A 23716-nucleotide genomic window follows, 5' to 3' on the forward strand; every position below is an offset into this window, starting at 1 on the left:
TTTGGTGGAGTCTCGGCTTAATATTGTATTTTGGTGCCTGATGATTTTTGAGGCAATGACCACAATTAAGTATCAGTAGATGATAGTGGGACAGCACAGCCTCCCTTCTCAGCTGCTCCACCATCATCATTAACTCCCGCAATGGTGCTACACTGCCTGGACTGATTTGAACTGACTCTACCCTCTTAGGCTAGGTTCACATCTGCCTACGCTTGGGTTTCCGTTGGGGGGGGGGGGGGGTAGGGTCTGCTTGGGGACCACCCGAACAGAAGTCTAATCCATATAAAAAAAAAAAAAAAGTGGTTACCTTAGGAGATAGACTATAATGGGGTCCGCGCGGTTTCCGTTCAGTTTCCGCCTGAAAACATTGAAAAATGCACCACTTTTCTCTCTGCATTTTTCATGCAGATAGGGGAATGGAATGTAAGTGCTGATGTGAACCAAGGTTTAAGTCGATAGCAGACGACCATACTGCAACCGGCCTGCTGTGCACAATTTGCGTTTCCACGTCTTCTTTCATTAATTGAATAGGAGCAACAGACTGTGGGCCCACACACGGGACCATGAAAATCACGGTTGTGTGTACAGGTCCATAGAAAAGAATAGATCTTAGGCCTAAGAGGCCTTGGGTTTCAAGCAACTGGTAACACATCATTTATTTAACAAAAGGTATTCAGATATGTATCAGTGGAAGTACTACAACATGTTTTTATTTTATTTTTTCTCGATTTCCCCAAAACTCCCTTTAGAGGAAGAAAGCAGCCACGTTTTATTTTTTTTTTGTTTTTTTATTGCACAATCACTGTAAGAAGCATCTTATCTAGATGATATGCAGAATTTGTTTATGTATGTTTCTGTTATGTATTTTTAAAGTTGTTTTTCCCCTCCTCTCTTTACAGTGAAAATCACAGTTTTGAATTTTCAGAGTCCGACCACTGGTTTGTTCCCCACCGAGACTGTTGGTGACTGTAAAAAAGCCAAGATCCATGACAGTCTGTACTGTGCTGCCAGTGCCTGGGCCTTGGCTCTCGCCTACAGGTAAGTGTTCCTTTTAACCAATGCATTGCTGATCCTTCCTTTGGAGGTTGTTTTATGGCTGTCTTACCTATTTGGGGGTTTGCCTACTGTACCCTATAAGTGGCAGGGGGATATAAGGATTGGATATGGCATTTTAACATGTCCAGTCCTTTGTCTCCATGGGAGATAAACCCATGCCTGAAGTGTCCGGTAGCACCTTTTTCTATTTATATACTTTATATAATCCTTTTCTATGAGGCGAATGGTCCTCAGAAATCACTAGTCAGCCGTCATAGTCAGCAAATTAGATGCATAGTTTTATTTTGGTGCACTCTTACAAATTGTGGAAGTGGTAGGTATCACTAAGATCTGCTAATAATCAAGCACCTAGGTCCAATCTGTAGCATGTGGTATGGACATGAAAGACTGGATGCAAAGATTTTTGGCCACATGAAACCTCAAAATTGGATCATATGGTATATGGTAGAATACTAAGCACTTAGGCCAAGAAGTCAAAACTGTTCAAGGTTGCATGTCCTGGTGTTTGGAAAAAAATGACAATGAACTTAAATGGTAGTAAGAGGTGTGTGGAGGTGATCCTCTACACAGACAGATCGTCTGATTGGAATAATGATGCATAGTGACCCATTCTGTACTGCAAGTGATATGGCATCACAAGCTAAGGATGGCAAAAGATTTCAACACAAACCATCAAATTGATCTCCATTCCAAAGTATCCCAGGATCAGCTTTTCAACTAGTCAACACCAGGTCACATGTTGATTGTGCTATTGTTAGCAGCCTGTTGGGGCCTAAACTTGCTACCCTGGTCTGCAGCATCTCCAGACGTTTCTTCCATTGAACACATCTAAGGGAGCGTTCACACTAGCGTCAGTGTCCGCGTAAGAAACATAAAAAATCACTGTTACTTACCTCTCCATGATCCTGGCCAGGCTTCCTTCCTAGTTGTCTGATGTCTCTGACGTCGCATGAACTCGGCCTGCGTCCCGGGTCATGTGACGTCCGACGTCATTGAAGAAGAACGGCAGCGGAGGCTGACAGCGTAGGAGCCGGGGGACAGGTAAGAAACAGTAGTTTTTTATGTTTTTATTCCCTCAGGTCTCCGATTATTATACTCTGGGTTCTGAAAAGACCCCAGAGTATAATAATTGTTTATGGGTGTCCACAGTGGGACATAATACTGTGTGCAGGAGCCACTATGGGGGATAATACTGTGTGCAGGGGCCACTATGGGGGATAATTCTGTGTGCAGGGGCCACTATTGGGGATATTATACTGTGTGCAGGGGCCACTAAGGGACATAATACTGTGTGCAGGGGCCACTATGGGGGATAATACTGTGTGCAGGGGCCACTATGGGGGATAATACTGTGTGCAGGGGCCACTATGGGGGATAATACTGTGTGCAGGGGCCACTATGGGGGATAATACTGTGTGAAGGGGCCACTATGGGGCATAATAGAGCGCGCAGAAATGCGTAGGAGGGGGTCGTTTGAGGTCTTCGTTGTCGGGGGGCCATGTCAAAAGTTCACCACAGGGCCCCGCCATTCCTAGTTACGCCACTGTCTGGGGTATAGTACAGGTGGTAGCTCAGGATAAGTACAGGAAACTTATGAGCTCGCAGTAGCAATTTCAGATATTTTTGGAAGTACTAGAAAGACAGACTTTGCCCCTTCCACTAACTCCCACCCAATTAGATTTTTTTGTTAAATAAATGAACATACTTAAAAAGCAGGCTTTATACTGGACGTTAATTTTGGGTTATTGTGCCCCTTGCCTTTTATGCCTCGTGGGTTCATTTTATCTTGGTGACTATTTTTCCCTGTCTCTTCTCATATCCATCCTGAATGTGACGCTACGTGGGATTGAAGTTATTGATCCGGCCTGTTTCATGGTTCTCTGAGGCTTCACTATTCATTATGCCTGATGTGGTGTTTTTCTATAAGAGAGGCATAGTTAGGAGCATTCAGCCACGGGCGTCGTCATATGTCACATTACAATAATGTGTTATGTTGTTGCTGACAATAAAATGCTTAGCTCTTCTATCAAGGCCTTTGACATAAGGAATTGTCTTACCCCTGGGAATATGAGGAAAAGTCACGGAAAGACGAAACAAGTAATCGGCTGAGGAGAATTAGATTGCGTGCGTTCACGATTTAGTGTGCTTTTCAATAGACTGGCCTCTTTAAATAGAATACACTAATCCTGCAGGTTCAGGAACTTTCACACCTATGTGCCCTCTAATTTACTCTTTATGGACCACAAACTATTCAAATGCATTGCTGTATTCCAATTGCACAAAGCAATGGACAATTCCTAGGATATGCTGTCGCTTTCTGATTAATATGGGGTCAGACTGTTGGGACCACATTGTTCATGAGTATGATTGGGCTGCTGTGTTAATATAGTGCTATGACCCTGGATAGCATCCCTGAATATTAGATTGAACCTGTTAATCCTTGTATAGGTGAAAATCAGTGGTGATGCAAAACCTTTAGTTTGGTGGTCTCCAACCTATTGCCGGCCTACTATTTGGAAACTACAACCCTCTCAGTATGCCATTTTAGTAATTGCTGAAGAGCCACAGGTTGGACATTACTTCTGTATAAGGTATATCAACATAGTTGCTGGTGGCAGAGCAGTCGCATGCAATTTTTCTTTTGCAGCATTTTATCCCACATTTTTGTCTAATGTAGGGAAAGTGCTGCTTTCATGTATTTGTATAGTTTTTGTCTTTTCTAGAAAAAATGTTCCAGGAATATTCCTGCTGCATCTACAATGCATAAAATATGTCAGATGGGGGAAAAAAATCTGGTTTTATGAACTATTGACAGACAGGAACATTTCTTATAAGATTAAAGTAATAGTCTTGCATTAATGGGACCTAGTAAAAGTTGAATGATCAGATTTTCAGAATTATTACACTGTCATAGCAAAGTAGGTGGAACTTATGCAAAAAAAAACAAAAAAAAAAAAACAGGGATCCTTGTAAAAGGGCAGCTCAAAAGCATACTGCTGTCAAAGGAGTGCTATTATGGCTAGTTCACACGGGGGCAAGGAGGCGGATTTTGACAGCGGATTTCGCCTCAAAATCTGCCTCCATACAATGGTTTGTCTATGGAGACCACTAGCGTTCTTTTTTCCGCTAACGGCATGTTGCCACTAGCGGAAAAAAAGAAGCGAGCTGCCCTTTCTTCAGGCAGCGTTCGCGACTCGCCGAGCTGTGGCTTCTGCCTGGCTGCAACAACCTCCGGAGTCGGCCCATTCATATGAGCCGGTCGTGGCAGGCGGGTTTTGACCCAAGAGTGACGCGGCTCCCTGCGTCACTCTCTGTGCCAAAATCTGCCCCACCGCCCCCCGTATGAACGAGCCCTTATTCTTGTTTTTGTTCAGGATCCACTCATTAACTTCAAGTTTACCATGCAGGTCTGAGCAGATCTCCTGGATTTCTGTAGATTCCATATTATAATACAGTTCTGTGCTCAATACTGGTTGCAGATTATCACAATAAGTTTTAATATTTTTCTTTAACTCTCAGCATTATAAAGAAATCTGTTATTTCCATCTCAGTCTTCCTTTTACAGCGGATGATTACTGCTTAGATAGTCTATAATTTGCAACTTGTTTTTGGATTTACATCCCTTGTGTTAAGAATACATCCCCGTCCCCCCTTAAATGCAGCTTCTCTTAATCGATGAGTATGTATCCTGTATGACGACTTTACAATGCTGCTGCACGGTTATACATTGTAATCTAAGACTGAAGGAATTATTTCACTTGTGTCGTGTGCCTTCACTGTAATCTACGAGAAAATGACGCTCTGTGGCTGCCCCATAATTACTGCATTCAACGCAAACGTAAATCTATTACCACATTACGGCTGATTCTTCCATTGTGTGGCGCAATGCTTCAGGACTTAGAATGACGGCTTTGTAGAAAAACCCAAAATAACAGCACAAAGAGGATTGAGCACTGAACTTGTCATCTCCTATGGCGTCCAAGCCGACAAGAAATTATAATTCACACCAGCGAGGTAATAACTGGTGTTTACTGCTCATATAGAAATCTCTCCACGTTGGTTTTTAAAGAGGCATATGTATTTACAGTTGGAAAGTTTTATATTAGTCTTTGTGTACTACTACTCCCAGGGTGGATTTGTGTTTTCTTGAACAGTATGATTAAAGGGATTCTATAATTAAATTGCTGTTTTTTTCTTACTAATATGTAGGAATAGCCTTAAGAAAGACTATTCTTCTCCTACCTTTAGATGTCTTCTCAGTGCTGCCATTAGCTTACGCTTGCGGCCACGAGAGAAAGGCCGCGGGCATGTGCAGTCGGCTCTCCCCGAGGCCCGACGGTAGAGCAGGCTGCACATGTGTAGAAGTTTGAAGCCAGCGCCAGAAGAAGACGTGTAGAGAGGCCGTTCCAGATGAAGATGGAGGCGGTGCTGGAGATTTCTCTCGCAGCATTGGGGATGCCCCCAGTGCTGTTTGAGAACTGGGGACTGGCCCCAGTGCTGCGACAGAACTCATTTGCATACCGAGGAAAATTGGGGTTTCTACCAAATGGTGGCACGGAGAAGACATCTAAAGATAGAAGAAGAATAGCCTTTCTTAAGGTTATTCCTACGTGTTAGTGAGAAAAAATAGCAATTTAATGATAGAATCCCTTTAAAGGAGTACTGTCTCCAAAATAGACGCACTGTGCAATGTCTATTGTGATGCACTGCCCCTTCTGGCTCTGCACTAGGCATGTCACAGTGTATCTCTTTTTAGTTCCCTCCAAAGATCAAAAACACTTACCGTAACAAGAAATTCTTGTCATTTGTTAGGCATTTCTGTACAACCCTTTATTTAGGTTTTTGTTATATCTGATTCTAGTGAGGCTAGGTGACAACCTAAGTGGCTACTTCTACAATGGCTGCCAACCAGAATTTTGAAACTTGGTGGAACAAGATGGGTGTGAAGCTGTCTGTCTGTCTGCAGGAGGTCCATTACCTCTGTACTTGTTTCGTTGTAAAGAGTTCCTAAAAATGGGCTTACTCAATGCACGTTACCTTGGCTTTCTATATATTCATGAACCTTTCGCAGATCAACATGGTCCATTCCAGATCTTCTCTGAGATATGGAGATTAATATAAAAGGGAAGGGGGGGATTTTCAGAAAAGCAATCGCTCTGTGCTTATTTGAGGATTCTCCTGCAGGGACTCTGTGCAGGGGGCGGTTAGGTATAAATCCGAAATCTAAGCAACTCATGCTGTGTACAGAAGAAATGGATATTGGAGTGATAGTGGAAATTCTGTATTCTATTGGCTCTTTATTGCAGGAATAGAGGGAGGAAGGGTGGGGGCCCCCCATCCCCCAGCTTAAAGAGACGCTTGCTGTTAGCTCACGGACGCATGCAGGTGCTCTGGCTTATGATGTGCTATAGAGGAGAGAACACTGGCTGCTACTGATGAATTATTTACAGCGTATTGACAGACTCTATAATACATTGAGATGATAATCGCTCTTCCCCTGCACAAATCTTTCGGCTGCAGGAATGTCGTTTTTCTGCCGCCACTGAACGTCTAATTAGAATGCATTGAATACTGAATATATATTTTCCTCCTCCTACATAGAAGATTTCTCCCCCTGATAACTTGTCCCGAACGTGCCCCGCAGTAGCTGCTTTCGTACTTGTCCTGTTTCACCATCTGTCTCAGTAGGCTGACCGCAACCATCAGGCCGCCGCCATAGACTTCAGGGGCAAAACAACATTATAAGCCCAATATTTGAGAGTTTATTTAAAGATTTTACAGGAAAATGCTTACAAATTAGGTTGGCTAAAGCACCATTCTCTACTACTGTTCAGTGTATTTTTTCCAAAATTAGAAATGTTCCATTGAACATTTACGCTTTAAAGGGATCCTTACATTAAAAGTAAAAAATTTTTGTCCCTAACACCTAGGAATAGCCTTAAGAAAGGCTATTCTTCTCCTACCTTTAGATGTTTTCTCTGGGCCGCCGTTCGGTATGTAATCTGTTTTTCGTCAATATGAAAATAAGTTCTCTCGCAGCACTGGGGGCGTCCCCAATGCTGCAAGAGAACTCTCCAGTGCCGCCTCCATCATCTTCAGGAACGTCCTCTTCATGCGTCTTCTACCGGCGCAGGCGGTGAAACTTGTAGGCCTCGGGCAGAGCCGACTACGCATGGCCAGAGACCACAAGAAAATGGCCACTTACTTACTGTGTAAGTGGCCATTTTTCTTGCGGTCGCGGGCCTGCGCAGTCGGCTGTGCCCGAGGCCTAGAAGTTTGACCCCCAGCGCCGGAAGAAGATGCGTGAAGAGGCCATTCTTGAAGAAGATGTAGGCTGCGCTGGAGAGTTCTCTCGCAGCATTGGGGCCGTCCACAGTGCTGTTTGAGCGCTGGGGACCGCCCTCAGTGCTGTGAGAGAACTCATTTGCATACCGATGAAAACCAGGATTTCTACCGAACGGCGGTGCAGAGAAGACATCTAAAGGTAGAAGAATAGCCTTTCTTAAGGCTATAGCTTATCTCTTAAGGTGTCTTGTCTACCATACACAAGGTCCTGGGTTTGAGACAAACTTAATGAAAAAATAAGTAGATTGGAACTATAAATAGATGAAAAAAGGTTTGGTAATTTCTAAAAATAATTATAAATTATATTATAATTATGAAATATTTAATTATTATATAAAATATAGGAAAATAAATTACAATAAACCAATTTTAGTACTCTTTATTAAATGATCAGTCACAAAACATAGTAAGCACCATAGACATATTTAGAATGACTGTAAGGCAGGGTTCACACCACCGTTGGATTCCATTATGAAAGTATCAGTTCAAAAAAACAAAAAAGAAAAACAAAACCCGGACCCTTGTCATAATGACTATCAGTTACTGTCTGTTATAAGTCCATTGGCCATAGACTTCAATATTAAAAAAATAACTGATACTTGCTGTCTGTTTTTTTTCTAACAGACAGAAAAGTCCTACATATAGGATATTTTTGTCCGCTGGAAAAAAGCGGACTTGGGTGTAAACGGACATTAACGGACACAAGATAAAATCCCATTGAAATGAATGGAAATTTCTGAGGTTCAGCTAGTGTCCATTACTAAAATCTTGCTGACAGTCACGAACGGTAGTGTGAACGCTCCCTAACCATTATGAACCACATAATATTTATAGGGATTGCTAAACTAGTTTGCTAAAAAAAAATGTAACATTATTATTATTATTATTATTATTATTATTATCCAGTAAAAACCTGGGGTCTGTCCCTTTTTGGGCCGCAATCTACGATTTGCAAAATATTTTGTGAAGGGCTCTCACAGATTGAAAGCTCTGAATATAGGCTGCAGCTCCAAAACTGCTCTTGCTGTTTCGCTATTTCAAAGCTGAAATCTCCCAGCATCTCCTGTGTGTTCATTGTCTGCACAGAGTCTACTCTGGCGATTTTCATTCTAGAAAGTGTTATCTTTCCACCAATCCATGTAGTAAAAACTGTGGTAACTCTCCCCTCATTTATTGCAGGAGTTCAGCCGAACTGAGTGCTGTGTCCTCAAGCTTGCTGACTGTTTTAAATAACAACCAGTAGTACATTTAGTAAAGTAAGACCAACTGTGGAATAGTAGTTAATGGCGTGTCCAGGGTTTAGATATTGATGCCTTACCTTTATGTCGTCAGTTTCAGATCAATGGGATAACACCCAGCCTCCCCATTAATCCGCTGATAGTCATGAGTCGTACAGTGTACAGAGCTGGAAGTACACAGCACTGTCCACTATGTAGAGGCTGTGCCGTATTACCGTAATTTGTCTGTCATTCATTTGAATGCAAACTGAGCTGCAGTACAGCCACTATGTAGAGAGCCGTGTACGTCCAGTTCTTGAGGCTGAAGCCCCACGTCGCGGAAACACAGTTGTTGTTTTTTTGTTGCGTTTTTTGAGCCAAGGCCAAGAATGACTCCAAAAGAAATGGGGACTATATAGGAAGTACTTACACTTTTACCTTTTGCTCATTCCACTCCTGGCTTTGGCTCAAAAACAGCAGCAAAATGTGCAACAAAAAAAAGCTGCATTTCTGCAACGTGGGGCTTTAGCCTTGTATTATGTTAATCTTATCTCCAACAGTCAACTTAACAGTGGGGATGTCAGACTCCCAGTGATCTAATAAACAGTAAATAACTTCTCCTTAGTGGGAAGCTTATCAATATCTAAGGGCCACATAATCTGTGCTAACATAAAGCTCTTTTTAAAGTAGGGTATACTATATCTTTGTGTCCTTCAAAAAAAATAAATTTATGGACAGAAATGTATCCATCTTTAACTCTATGTGAACAGATGGCGAGCTATTTTCACCTGTTGGGTAAGGTTTCACTTTGCTTCGGCCTTTGGTGTTAGTAGTTTGTTCCTTTGAGGAGAACAGATTTCTGTGGTTACAGTAATGGATGCTGCTCCAGCCGGTTGTGCTGGAATGCTATTCTATCTGTATGCCATTGTTCTGACTCACCAGCCACAGCTCCTACTCCAGCTTTCCTGTTTTGATCCACTTACAATTTTTATATTTTACTTTTCCGTGTCCCATTTTATCTCCACCATGCAGGCGCATTGATGATGACAAAGGACGGACACATGAGCTGGAGCACTCCGCAATCAAATGCATGAGAGGAATCCTGTATTGTTATATGCGGCAAGCCGATAAGGTAAATGATGGTGCTTACTGACCCACTGCCGCCTTAGACCCAGAAAATCACAATCTGTCAGCCCTTTTTGTCAAACAGTCTGTTTTTATCTGTTTTTGAGAACGGCTGCCATTAAAGTTACCAACCAATCTTTCTCAAAATTCAGAAGGTAAATGTTCCGTATGCCGGGTTACAGATGTGTTTGTATAAATAGGCAAGCTAAGGTCTGATGTTTGTGGTGTAGTGTACCCTTAAATCTCAAGTTAGCTATCGCTATTACAAGTGATATTCGTTTTATATTAAGCATATCGGGGAAGGGTAACCCTTACTCAGCCATTCCTGGGAGAACTGGGTGGCAATATGGACGTGAGATATGGAATAGAGGATAGACTAGAATCTAGTTCTGTAGTCAGTGGTGAATGATGAGGTGCCCAACCCCCATCTAGAAGATTGGAGCTTTCCTCTCCGCATGCAAACCCCTAAACGCAGAGTGAATTTCCCTCACCTTGGCAGTGTTCCAGGCCTGGGAGCCATTTCCATAATGTATTTTTGTATTTTCCTTTGTTTTGTCTATTTTTTGTTCTCCCGCAGCATGCCCCATTAATCACCACTAGCAGTACAGAGCGGCCTCCTGAGTGGAGCTCAAATTTGTAGCTCGTAAAAGCTACAAAAAGACAAACTGCTTCTGTGCACCCCCTACCACCCTTTGTTAACACTATAACTCCCTGCTGAGGGGAGAACTGTGGACTTGCATTGCTAGGCTTGGAGTTGTCATTATTTAGTGGTTTCTTGCGAAGCTGGGTGCAACCCTTGCCGTTCCCACAGGAGCTGTGACGCATAGTCTTGAATGTAAAATCCTGCTATTTATTCATTATTTCATTTTCCACTTCTTTCAAGTTTTGGCTATAGAATAGTTATTCTGGGATCCTGTGTTCAATGGATTGAACATATGTTAAAATACCTGTACCTGCGCATCAAACTCCGTAGCAAATTTCACTAGTGGTATGACAGTGTGGACTAGTGTTTCCTTCAAATGGTTGTCACCTGGTTTCCCTAACTTCTAAATGACAAAGACGCTGAGGTATACAGTGAATTACCTATTTTCCAGGCTTTGTGAAACTTCCCATCTTGTCTTCTAGGTTGAGCAGTTCAAGCAGGACCCCAGTCCACAGAAATGTCTCCATTCTATCTTCCACTTGGACACAGGGGACGAGATCCTGACCTATGAGAATTATAGCCACATTCAGGTACAGTAAGAACGTGTCTCTCTAACCAAATCTACTTTGGAAAAAGTCCTGTATCTGTTAGGAATAAAATATTGAAATATTATCGGTGACTTATTGCATTATAAAAAGACAAATCTGCAACCTTTTTTTTTTCAGTTCCTAGCTACTTTTAGAATCTAGACTTTTCCCTTTTTAACTGAACAGCTTGAACTGGACTGTACCCGCACTTACACATTGTGGCAGGAAAGGTCAGAGAATTGTTCTGCTAATGTGTTCAGATCATGAATGACTGTCACAGGACGCGATTGTGGCTTTACAGTGCGGTCACACTGCATCCATCTCCAGTGCAGTAGCTCACTATAGACTGTTTGCTAACACTAGACAGCAACTTGTTATCCTGCCCACACAAACGTGTTAACTACACTGGACAGCCGGAGATAATCTGACCAGAATTGAAACTGTACCTTTTATCCTCCCCAGCAGCAAACTCCTCCATTGTCAGCAGTGAGAATATAGCCTAGTGTCCCCAGGTACCCGGTCCATTGTCAAAGCCATTATTTAAATTGCTCCAGCACTTTTCTTGCCAATAATTCTGTCATTTAGATAAATGGGAGGTAGTTCAGGAGAAATGTTGTGATATAATTACCTAGAGATCTAATCCTTGTTTCTATGCAAAAGTTAAATATTCAGCGATTCTGAGCCTTCTCTTATGTATCCTGAGTGTTGTGTCAATGTAAAAATATGTGGTTAAAATAATTAAAAGGTTTTTATGCAGTGGAAAAGACACGACCCCAGGAACGTCTATTCTGTATGATAGAACCCAGGCATCAAACAGCACAGCTGGACTCACAGGCCTTGGGGGGGGGGGAGGGGATTAATACTCTTTATATAAACCCATATTAAATATTGTATCATGAAACATTCAGCAGCTTTCCTTTAACCTCCTTCTTCACCATTTTCAAACTTTCTGTTTGCTTTTAAGGATTGGGACTTGAGAGAAATGAGAACCCATACACCCCTACATAAATACATACACCCATACATTTCTCACTGCAGAACAATTGCTGCAGTTGTGTCCAATTAGGTCGATCTTCTATCTACTACATTCACCACCATAAAATGTCTTTCTTTTTCTGATGATTTGCTACAGTGTATCCAGTCAGGTTAACCACATCAGTCTGGGCTCCATTCTGTTGAGCTCACAGAGGATTGTTTAAACTACATGTGATGCTATCCTCTGTTCTACAATGAATAGACCTCTGCTTGCTTTCATTAAAAGTAAATATTCCTGCTTACTTCCAAGGCAAAAATAAATCTACTGACACCTAAGGGCTGTGGTTTCTACAGTTGTATCTATTCTGAACAATCTACCTTAAGTTGAACAGTTGGGAGTCCAAAATGCTACTTTTTACCAGCCCTGATACATTGTAGCAAACACTCAGGACAGGAAGGAGATTTGGAGCATGTTCCTATGGCAGCTTTTGGCAAGGATTTTTAGAGTGTCTTCTGCATCCAAAACTTGTTCAAAAAAACTTTGCTGTGGAATCTGACGCGGGTCAGGTGCATGGTTAATCTCATACAATGGGGACAGTCACCAAGGTTTCTGTGGTGATTTTTCTGCAAGGATCTTTAAGCAACACGCGTCACAATCTAAATTTCCTGTTTCTATGTATTTGGCTTGTGAGGGTTCTGGAGTAACAGGAGGAAATTCAGATATTTTACTTGCCTGGATTCAAACCCAGAACTCCAAAGCTGCAAGGCAGCCATAATAACCACTCATCCACCATGCTACCTTCCCCCTTATGTAGCTTACTCTATAGCTCACAGGGGATTGTACAGACTGGACACAGTTGTGGCAAAGCCTCACCTTTGACAAGTATTTGATTGGTATTGATTTACAAACTATGAATGTGATCAAAATAGTTTCATACACCTGTTCCTCACTAGAGGAATGGGAGTGATGGTTGCATGTGTTTGTCGCGCTACTTTCATCCCTTATTTGACTACATGAAATGGCAGAATGACAAGTACCACTGGTAGCCCCATAGTGTTGCTTCGTTCATTCAAAGAGGAACAGGATCCCTGTTCTTGAGATCATTTGGGAGTACATCAGGCAGACCTCTACTGATCAGACATTTTATCTCCTTTTCAGTGACATGCATCTATAGTGGAATAACTCCTTTTAAATTTATAGAGCTGTTAAAGGAGTTTTCCCATCCTAAAATTCAGGTTTCATACCGTACCACATGCAGCACTACCCCAATTCAATTGATAGGAGCAGAGAGCAGCCCCATCCTCTGCATAGCGGTGGTTCCAGGGAACTGCAGCATCGTTACTGTTACTTGAGTGGGAGCCGTGTTGTCTGTCCACTAGCAGATTTGGGAATCCACAGACTACGAACCACTTATGTATTTTGTGGATAGCTCATCAGTATAGAAACTCAATTTGAAACTGGAAATTCGATATATGTATGTATCCCGTTTAGAAAATCCCTGAAATGTTAGGTTCACACTAGTGCTGTGGTTTCTGTTGTTCGGTTCCACTGGGGGATTCGAACAGCGGAAAGCCGAACTGTAAGAAAAGCAGTTACACACGGATACCGGCAAACATCGTTGACTTCTACAGAGACCCTGACACAGATGTGAACCCAGGCTAAGACATCTCTGCTTCTATTTTGAAAAAATTAGATAAAATACTGAGAGGCCCTTGTGCACTTCCTGCGACTGACCATATTAGGCCTAGCTGTTCCCCTCATTGTGACTACATCTAAGGTCAACGGCGATTATATTGTAATTAATTACTTATGACCTTTCTCTTTTGCTTGCAGATAAATGCGGTGTCTCTCTTCCTCTTGTATTTGGTGGAGATGATCTCGTCTGGACTGCAGATCATTTACAATACAGATGAGGTACCCAGCACCTAACAATTCCATTATCTTTGATCAATATTATCTTAATTCATTCTTTCCTGCATCGCTATGCTTCTTAATTATATTCCTGCATAAAGCCAATACGCATTGAGCCCCATGTATGCCAACACTGATGTCTAATTACAAGGTAGAAAGCAAATGTATCTGCAGGAGGGACAATTCTTTCTTGCTGGAAGTATCAGAAGGTTAACATTTCATAAAGTATCTGTAAACATTAAAATGGTTAATCCAGTCTTCTTGAAGTCAGAGGTCTTATATTCAACTTTATGCAAGTTTAAGCAAACTGATTTTCTACAGGTTTTGAAACTACAACTCTTAGCTGATCTGTCGAAATCTGTCAGAACATACTGGATATTGTAGTTCTACGACACTGCAAGGTGGAGTGCATTTCAAAGCATAGTTTTACTTTTTACAATTTTACTTTTAGCATTTTGCATTGATTTATGCTTTTTTTTGACAACTTTGGTGATGCGTCAATCACATTCAGAGCTGTGTTGATAATTCTACTAGTCACTTTTGGAAACTGGCTTTTCAATATATCAAAGGCATCACACGAATTTACACTGTGAATGTTCTTTTCTCTTAAATTCCCAAAACCCGCTACTCCTCAGAAGCTGTAAGCCAATACAGCTGTTCAAGTGTATAATTTGTGAAGAGTCTACAAAGTGCTTCCCATATCTCAACTTCTGTTTCATTAGGCATTGGTGTTGGGATATTTTAATAACACATAGATTTTGAGCGGCATTTGGTTATATGTTACCTTTTATATCAGCACTAATAAGCTTTGCATGAATACTTTATAAACACAAGGAGCTATCTTAAAGGGATCCTATCATTCAATCACTTTTTTTTTTATCATTAACACATCGGAATATCCTTAAGAAAGGCTATTCTTCTCCTACGTTTCGTTGTCTTCTCTGCGCCGCCGTTCACATAAAATCCCGGTTTTTGTTGATATGTAAATGAGTTCTCTCGCAGCACTGGGGGCAGTCCCAGCGCTCAAAAAGCACTGGGGGCGTCCCCCAATGCTGCGAGAGAACTCTCCAGCTCCGCCTCCATCTTCTTCTGGAATGAGGTCTTCACCGCGTCTTCTTCTGGTGGTGGCTTCTAACTTCTAGGCCTCGGGCCTAGGGCAAAGTCGACTGCGCATGCCTGCAGCCACAAGAAAAATGGCCACTTACATAGTATTGTAAGCGCCATTTTCTCGTGGCCGGCGGGCATGCGCAGTCGGCTTTGCCCGAGGCCTAGAAGTTAGAAGCCACCGCCGGAAGAAGACGCGGTGAAGACCTCATTCCAGAAGAAGATGGAGGCGACACTGGAGAGTTCTCTCGCAGAATTGGGGACGCCCCCAGTGCTGTTTGAGCGCTGGGGCCCGCCCCCAGTGCTGCGAGAGAACTCCTGTACATGCCGACAAAAAACTGGATTTTAGGCGAACGGGGGGACGGAGAAGACAACGAAAGGTAGGAGAAGAATAGCCTTTCTTAAGGCTATTCCGACATGTTGATAGGAGAAAAAAAAAAGTGTAATTGAATGATAGGATCCCTTTAAATTGTTTGGCATGAAAACCAAACTGGTTTTGCCATCTACAGTAGAGAACTCTAAAATGAATCAGTTTGGGGGTTTTTTTTCTCGGGTTTTCTGGTGAAATGTTTAGTGACCTGAGGTCTAAGCTTCATTGTCTTGGTCTTAACTTATTTAGCCTATAAATGATTAAAATGTTTTTCCTTTCATCGTCTCCTCGTCCCCGCTGCACCCATTCTTTACTAATTTATCTCCGAGTTATTTCAATGGGCAATTAACTTACAAAATGCGTCTGTCCCGAGTGGCAGCGCAGGAAGCTTTGTCTTGTATTATCAATATTACATGCAGGTTATTCTCGGCTGCCACGTGATGCCAGGCTTTGTTTTCGTATTAGCTCATAAACAGACGCAAATGTGTTTCTGGGTTTTCTTGACATGATGTTCTATATGGGAAATGTAACTCATCTCCATGGTGACGCCGAATAAAGACACTATAAAGGGTAATTAATTTTTAAAGCTTAGACGAAACCCACAGATATTACAGCAGAGCAGCTCCGTCCTCATGGTGGTTGTACAACAGAGATCTGTTGCTTTTCGCCTTAAGCAATGGCCTACATAGAGATTGCTGGAACACTCTCCAGCGATTGTAACCCTTCAGTTGTCCTCTTGTCTGAAGTTATTAAAACTTCTATTTAGCCATAACTTTAGCTCTATATGTTTTTTTGGGAAAATGGTTTTCCTAGTTTTATCATGGTATAAATTTGAAAGTTTTACAGCATTTTTACAGACCTTGGGGTAGATTTATTAAGACTGGTCTATTGTATGACAGTCTCAATAAAGGCCAAGACTGGTGCAGGGAACAAGAAATTTATGAAGAGACTCCAGCCTCTTCATAAATCATAAATCAGTCAGACATCCCTATGTCTGAATGAAAATGTACACTATTTAAGATTTGGTGTAGGTTTCCATTCTAATTCAAGTCACAACACTTGTGAGTTACAATGCGTATATTTTGGGCCAAGACATCCCCACCCTGCTCCACCCACAGGGTAAGCCTAGAGTATAGTGGTTGTGGTGCATGTTTGCACAAATGTGTGCTGCAATATCATCCTTCTGTGCCAGAAAACTGGCGAAGCATGATTGATAAAACTGCCCCTTGTGTTTCATGTCCTGAATTCATTTAGGTGAGTCTCATCATGAATTAGGAGCTTCCCCCTCAGCACCTTTGCACCTAGGCACAAATCACCATCAACCCAGACTGCAGTAGATTGTTTTGTCATTTACGGCACTTTGCAATATGGTATGGGTGAAAGCCTGGTACAAAAACGCTACATCCTACTATTTTACACCATCGTTGATTTGCGACCATTTTATGCCACTCCTCTGGTGTAGGGAATTTGATAAATTCCCCCTAAAGTATGTTAGGAAGTTGCATACATTTACATTTAAAGGTGTTGTCCAGGAATACGTCACAAATTAAAAACAAAAACATTGTTGGGGTACCTGTCATGACATTTACCTACATTCTCATAGTAAGATGTGAGAGCTCATTTTGCTTCTAGAGAATATGATTGTGGGGGGAGCATAACTTCATAGTTTCTCCACCACGTTCTGGTATTGGTGTAGCCATGGTCACTACATTAGAAATCTTTCAGTCTGGTGCACAGCCTGTTTGCACCCCTCAATATTGCTTTGTTATGGTCTCATAACTGGCACCTTCACCAATCAGCTGATCAGGTGATTGGACATGGAGCTTCAATAACCCAGTAGGGATATTATGCAGTGGACAGAGCTGTCTGATTCTGGCTTCGTCCACTGTGTAGATCCAGTTTGTGTGTAGGCAAATGTTAGACCCCATCCCTCCTCTCGATCTGATATTGGTAACCTATCCTAAAGATTGATCAAAATCAAATGGCTAGAACAAACCCTTAAAGCCTTATTTATGTAATATTTGCCATATGAGTATGAGAAAGGTTTGTCACAAGTATTTTTGCAAGCTTTGCAGTTCACTTAGAATTTTTTCCAGCTTTGTGAAATATAGAATTGGGGTTATACAGAGACCAGAAATTGTTGTTCCACCATAGCCTTATATTTACTAGGGACTTTCTAATTTTGAAAAAAACAAGCAAACAATGTGTGTTAAGTTTGCACAGGCATAAGTGCATACATGTCTGAACTAGATATTAGTGTTGTGCACGTTTTATTGGTTTATTTTTTACATTGTCCTATTAACCCATCTATATCGCGATTAGTTATTAGTTTAGTCCATTTTTCCTGCGTATTCGTTCTCATAAGCTTTTCTCGTTCTTGCAGATGTCTGGAGCTTGGGGGCCCCTAGAGGAGGATTATATAACAACCTTCTTAATGGTGTCTAGCAGGAAACAGGGCTCCATCAGATGTGTGTGTGGTTTAATGTGAATAAGCGCTACTTGGGTACGTGGGACCACGTAGATTAATTGTGTAAACTGCTCTACCTGAGTTATTCAAGCAATTTTATTAAAATTCGTGTGACCATTTTGGATTCTTGGGTGAGAAGCAGTGAAAATCTGTTGTCTGTCTGAAAACCCGGGTGAGCTGACATCTCTTTTTATCCGGGCAGCAGTATTGTGTTCAGTCATCTAGCAAGAGGATTTAGTACAGATAAAGCAAGGCTTGTTCATGAATTACAGGACAGACAGCTCTTGTGTGTTCTCCAGCAGTACATTTATCAAAGTCGCCTTGTGGTGTCCGTGAATGGTCCTGTCCTGTCGTGTAGAATAGTTCCTGAGGTGCGCTAAAGAGTTGCTGTACGGAATTATCCTGGCAGGGACTGCTTTGTCCTTATACATCGGCAGCACCTGGCCGCACACATCCTGCATGAGACATGATAATCGCTTGTCCCTGCAAATGTCCCTGGCAACTTGATGTCATTAGCTTTCCCTGCTAAAGCATCACACTGACTTTAGCAACGTGGGCCAAAAATATATCCTTCATTCGATTAGAAGCTATACATAATACCTGAGGCTCATTGTGTTGTGTTTGGAGTTAGCTAGAGTGTTGCTGTTTTGTGAATTTGTACCTAAAATTTGCCCCAGATGCTGGTTTCTTTCACCTCGCTTCCTCTCTCTCATAGTTTATTTTCTGTGTATATGTCAGTCTTCACTGAAGTCATAGCATTCTTTTCATGAAATCGGATGCTCAGGATGAACTTTATTGATGCAGTCTGAAGTACTGGCATTGTGGAGGGAAATAACCCTATGTATAATTATATCTGAGATTATCCCAAGTAAAATATAATTCCTTGAGTCACCTACAAGGGCTTATTCCATTCACTCATATAGTTGTCACCTAGCTTTCATAGGCTAATGACTGGCAAATCTAAATAGATATTGTAGTTTTTTGGGGGGTTTTTTTACCTCTCACGCCATGTTGTTTGCTGTCTAGTTTTTTACTGTGGATGTGTTATTTTAAAGAGTTGTGCTTGACTCCTGCAAGTGGACATTGCAACCCATGACTGGCCTAAGCACTACTACACTGCTGAGATCCGTGATTGACGCAGCCGTTGCGTGCTCTCAACATGACATCACCATTGCAGCTCCTAACAGAGTGCAGCCTCCCTTTCTCTGAAATTGGACAATCACTTTAAATGGAACCTGTCAGGTGAATTTTGGTGACTAGTTGGGCAGAGTTTGTGTCAACTGTGAGAGCATATTAAGCCACGCAGTCACCCTGAAGGAAATCGGGCAAAATGAGGTAGTGCCAATCCACCATCCTCGAGAGATGGACTGCTTGGTAATAGGCATATTAGGTAAACCTCACCTCAAATGTTTGGGGCGATTATAGCTAAGACTATTATTCTCACTGGTCTCTTGGCTCAAATGAATAGTAAGCAGCACAAGAACTTGTTAAAAAGAAATTCCTTGGGACTTAAACCTGCAGGGCCTACAGAAAGTAATTAATTTGGGGGAGAATGTTCATCTTGAAAATAGTGTAGCAGCTGAACCAAGTGAACGTTCCCCAGGAACACCTCTCCAGATCCCTCACTGTTGATTAGAGAAGAGGGTGAAATTTGCGTCTGAGAGGAGAGTGAGAACTATGGAGGAGATGTGAGAGATGAAGGAGCGGGCCCTTCCGCATCTGCAGCGTCCGAGCCAGACATCTGCTAGTTTTATTACCAAATTTGGAAAAAAAAAACCTGTGTCAGCGTGTGATGTGTAGTGAGAAGTCAGAGACCTTGGTTGTTACCAGAGAGTGGTCTTTTCTTGTAAAGTGGCAACCACTAGGGACAGTTTATTTGTAATCTTAAAGGACATGGTCTTTGTAAGAAGGGACATGATGTAAGCATTCTTATTCTTTTTCAGATAATTCCGATTTTAATTAAGTAGCCTCCAACATATAATTTGTCTGCCTCTCAAAGGATTAGGGCTGAGATGTCTACGGTCATATTTTTTTATGTTGTCAGGTTAGCTTTTTTATCTTCTACATGTGAGGAGAGAAGTATGCTCTCATTGACAGCCATCTCCAGGTGTGTATTAGTTTGAGGGAAGTTCAAGTGTAATGGTGAATGGGGCTTTGTCGAAAAGGAAACTATACTTGTATCGGCCAGGAAGATGTGAGTGCGCATTATGAATAAGTAGGCTGAATGGGAGGCCATTCGGAGGGTAAGTGGTTCTAGAAGTAAATACCGAGCCTGCCATGCTTCTCTTAACAAAGACATACTGACATTGTTGAACTGTGAGAGACTCCAGGAACTTTCTCTGTCTTGTTTTTAACATTAAAGTGAGAGAAGATGGATGGAAACAGAGGGTGCTCGGTCTTTATCAGTCATTCTGCTCTATTTTACTCTGTTGTGCAAATCCTTTGGCAGGTCAGAACAATAGATTTAATTGACTGCAGTGTCATTGTACCCAAACATTGCCACAGCTGAGGGTATGCAACAGTTATAAATAGTCAATCGTCTCTAATGAAGAAATACGCTGAGCCCCAAACTAATATATCTTACTTACTGATACACAGAAGCAGAGTATACGGGCAGAAGAAAGAACTGTGCTATTTGTTTAGTTCTTACAAGATTGTACAGACAGGATATGTTTCAGCAAATGCTCAGGTGTGTGTGGAATTTTAAGGTTTCTTCCATTGCAATACCTGTGAGGTGTGGTGTAGTATCTTAGTAATGCTAGATTCAGCTTTCTGTTGTTTGGGTCCGCTTGGGGACCCGAAAAACTGAAAGATAACCAGCTTGAAAAGTGGTTACCCTTGGAAAACCGCAGATCCCATAGACTATAGTAAGGTCTGCCTTGTTTCCGCTTGGTTTCCACCTGAAAAATGGGTTTGAAGGCGGACACCCTGAATGTACATCAGGTGCATGTGTGGACCTAGCCTTAATAAACCAGTTGTTTCCATATTGTGCACAGTAACTATGACAATACCTTAATGCCATGATAGCCCTTTCTTAAAGGGGTTTTCTCATTTCAGGCTTTAACCTGTTTTCTGGTCCCCTCTCCCCTCCACCTGATTTTCAGTACAACAGCAAGCTCTGTACTTCTTATTTAAGTTAAATCTTGTGATATACATACAGAAACCCTGCACAAGAAACTTTTCTACCCCTTATCAAGGCCCAGCAGCAGCTAGGGGAAGTAATCTGCAGCGCATTGAAGGCCGGGCGAAGATGAGAAACTCCACAAAAGCACATTTCAAAAAAATATGTTTTTCTTAATAATGGAGATGCAATGATAAATAACAAAGGTATATTTGGAAAGTATGTAAGAGCATTACAAGGTACTGTCATTACTTTGAATATAATCTCCCTTCTTAGACTACCTTTAAACTACAAGTGTGAATATGATACTTAAGATGGAAATACCCCTTTAAGCCTATTGGTCACTCTTCCTTTATGACCAATAAATTCTGAAACATATCACTTACTCTCTGTTGATTCCATAGTATTTCTGTTGATACCTGTTGCAGCCATTCAGGACTGGTCTTGTTTATGTGTTTGCCCTGCTTTCTACCTATAACCATCAATAAACATGGCTTTTGAGAGTCATAAAGTTTTATGGGGAAGAAAGCCACATCTTCCATATGGCTGGCAGGAAATGAGGACACCTTAAAGGGGCTCTGTCAGCAAAATCATGCTGATAGAGCCCCACATATGCGTGAATAGCCTTTAAAAAGGCTATTCAGGCACCATAAATGTTATATTAAACTACCTCCCAGTTTTAAAATAAAACCCTAAAAAAGAATATCTACTTACGGATCGTGCACGCTGGGCGGGCATTCAGGGTGTGTCTTCTTCTTCATCCACGCCTCTTCTTCCTCCGATCTCCTCCGGTCTCGTCCTCCTCCGGCGCTCGCCAACTGACACTGATATAAAAAAAAATGGCCTGGGCGCATGCGCAGTAGCATGCGGCTTCTACTACGGTGCCTGAATAGCCTTTTTAAAGGCTATTCACGCATATGTGGGGCTATATCAGCATGATTTTGCTGATAGAGCCCCTTTAAGTGTGTTTTCTGTAAAAGAGCATAAATCTGGGTGCAGTAATGGAGCATTTGCTGCAAAAGTGAAGGTGAAGAGTCCAGGCTGGATTAAAAAAAACAAACAAACTGACAGCCGTAAGTCTGCATGGAAGATTTTGTGACAGGTTACATTGTAATACTCAACATTTACAGAAGACCTTTCACCACCTCCACAAATTCAAGTTCTTATCATCAGTGAATAAGCACCGCTCCATTGATTCCAGCACAGTTGAATTTTTTTTTCTTCAGCCCTCACCGTTCCTGAGCAACAAACACTGTTAGGTTTGGTGCTTGTTGAGCTATTTAAGCTCTGCAATGTCCGTGTCAGGCAAGGGGTGTGATTTAGAGGCAGTTATTGTCAGAGCTCAGAATCACACCCCTTGCCTGCTCCTGCCTGACACCACCCTCCTGACAGCACAGAGTCTAAATAGCATGTCAGGCACCACAACTAACAGGATTGATTTCTCGGGAATATTGGGGGCTACACATAACAAATTCCAACTGTTCCAGAATCAGTAGAGCAGTGCCTATTAATTGCTGTACAGAGCTGGACTTGGTGTTGGTGGTGGAACACTGGGTAAAACTGATTCACTTGGTTATGCATGGTACAGGGCCTGGGGGGCAGAGTAAGACAGGTACAGTGTGTTGAATAGTCACAATAAATGTTAGTTGTCAGCTTTAGAAACTTGATTGGAATTTACATTGAAGGTAGTCTGTCAGCAGCAAATTGGTTATATCCTAACCCCATAGAACACATTCTGTCCTGTGGTGTATAATAACCTCGTAGAGGTGATTCTGCTGCTTTCAAATATGGCTCTGTTATTTATCAGCTTTGGAGCCCCATTTTCATGTAAACTGTGTTCTATTCAAATGCAAGTTAGGAGAAAAGTGCTTTGTTCTAGAAACTAAAGCTGAGAGTGAATGTATTTATTTTGCTTACTTATCTAGCATTGCAGTGCTTTGCAGTGATATTGTCAACAATGTCCAAAGTAGGATTCCCAATCTAAATTCCCCTACACTTGAAATTGACAAAAAAATAAATAAATAAAAGAGGAAAGTTTAAATACCCACGGGGTATGTGAAAAACAGACATTCCTTCTTCTTCTTTTTTTTTTTTTTCTTTTCATTTTCATGGATAAATAGAATAAACATACAAAAATAAAAACATTTAAAAAAGCCCTATTTATCACCAAATGAGGATGAGTTCACACCTACGCCCCAGTCTCCGCTTTCTGGGTTTCCGTCTTCTGCCGACAGGAGACGGAAACCGGCAGTCAGTTTTCAAACCCATTCATTTAAATGGGTTTGCAAAGTGTCCGCCCGCGAGTGTCTTCTGCTCTCCACGGCGAAACCTGTTTTTTTTTGTTTTTTTTTAACCAGACACGAAGTTGGACATGCAGGACTTTGTGTCCGGTTAAAAAAAAAACAAAAAAACTGTTTCGCCACATAGACCAGAAGATGCTCGCAGGCGCTCACCAGCGGACACTGAATGCAGGTTTGCGTTTCCTGTCAGCATAAGACGGAAACCCACGAAGTGAAGACCAGGCCCACTGTGATCCCGCCCTAAAAATGCCAAAAATTATTTGAATAACCCAAAGGGAAAAATTTAGAGCCCTCAATAGCACATGTACCAAAAATATGTGTTTGGTACTGAACCAAGGAAAATGTCCCTGTCCTGAACTGGTTAATATGCTGAGAATGGCCTATAATGCTGAAGAGATCTTCTGTTTGGAGTTATGTTCTTGCCTCCCTTTACAGTCTGGAAGAATTTGGGTTTCAGTTTTTACCATCCCGTATTGTAGTGACAGTTTTATCCT

General features: G+C 41.8%; 1 protein-coding gene across 4 annotated transcripts in view; it reads left to right on the forward strand.

Annotated features, from left to right (window-relative positions):
• The window catches only part of PHKB (phosphorylase kinase regulatory subunit beta), a 148079-nt gene that overhangs the window by 31210 nt on the left and 93153 nt on the right, over window positions 1-23716 (forward strand). For all 4 annotated transcript variants that reach the window (XM_075282098.1, XM_075282100.1, XM_075282097.1 and 1 more), the window contains 4 exons: window positions 900-1038; window positions 9651-9750; window positions 10869-10976; window positions 13783-13863. In XM_075282098.1, coding sequence (XP_075138199.1) covers window positions 900-1038; window positions 9651-9750; window positions 10869-10976; window positions 13783-13863 — 428 coding nt within the window. The remainder of the gene's footprint in view (window positions 1-899; window positions 1039-9650; window positions 9751-10868; window positions 10977-13782; window positions 13864-23716) is intronic.

The sequence above is a fragment of the Leptodactylus fuscus genome, chromosome 7 (genome assembly GCF_031893055.1).
Source record: "Leptodactylus fuscus isolate aLepFus1 chromosome 7, aLepFus1.hap2, whole genome shotgun sequence".
Taxonomy (NCBI): Eukaryota; Metazoa; Chordata; class Amphibia; order Anura; family Leptodactylidae; genus Leptodactylus; species Leptodactylus fuscus.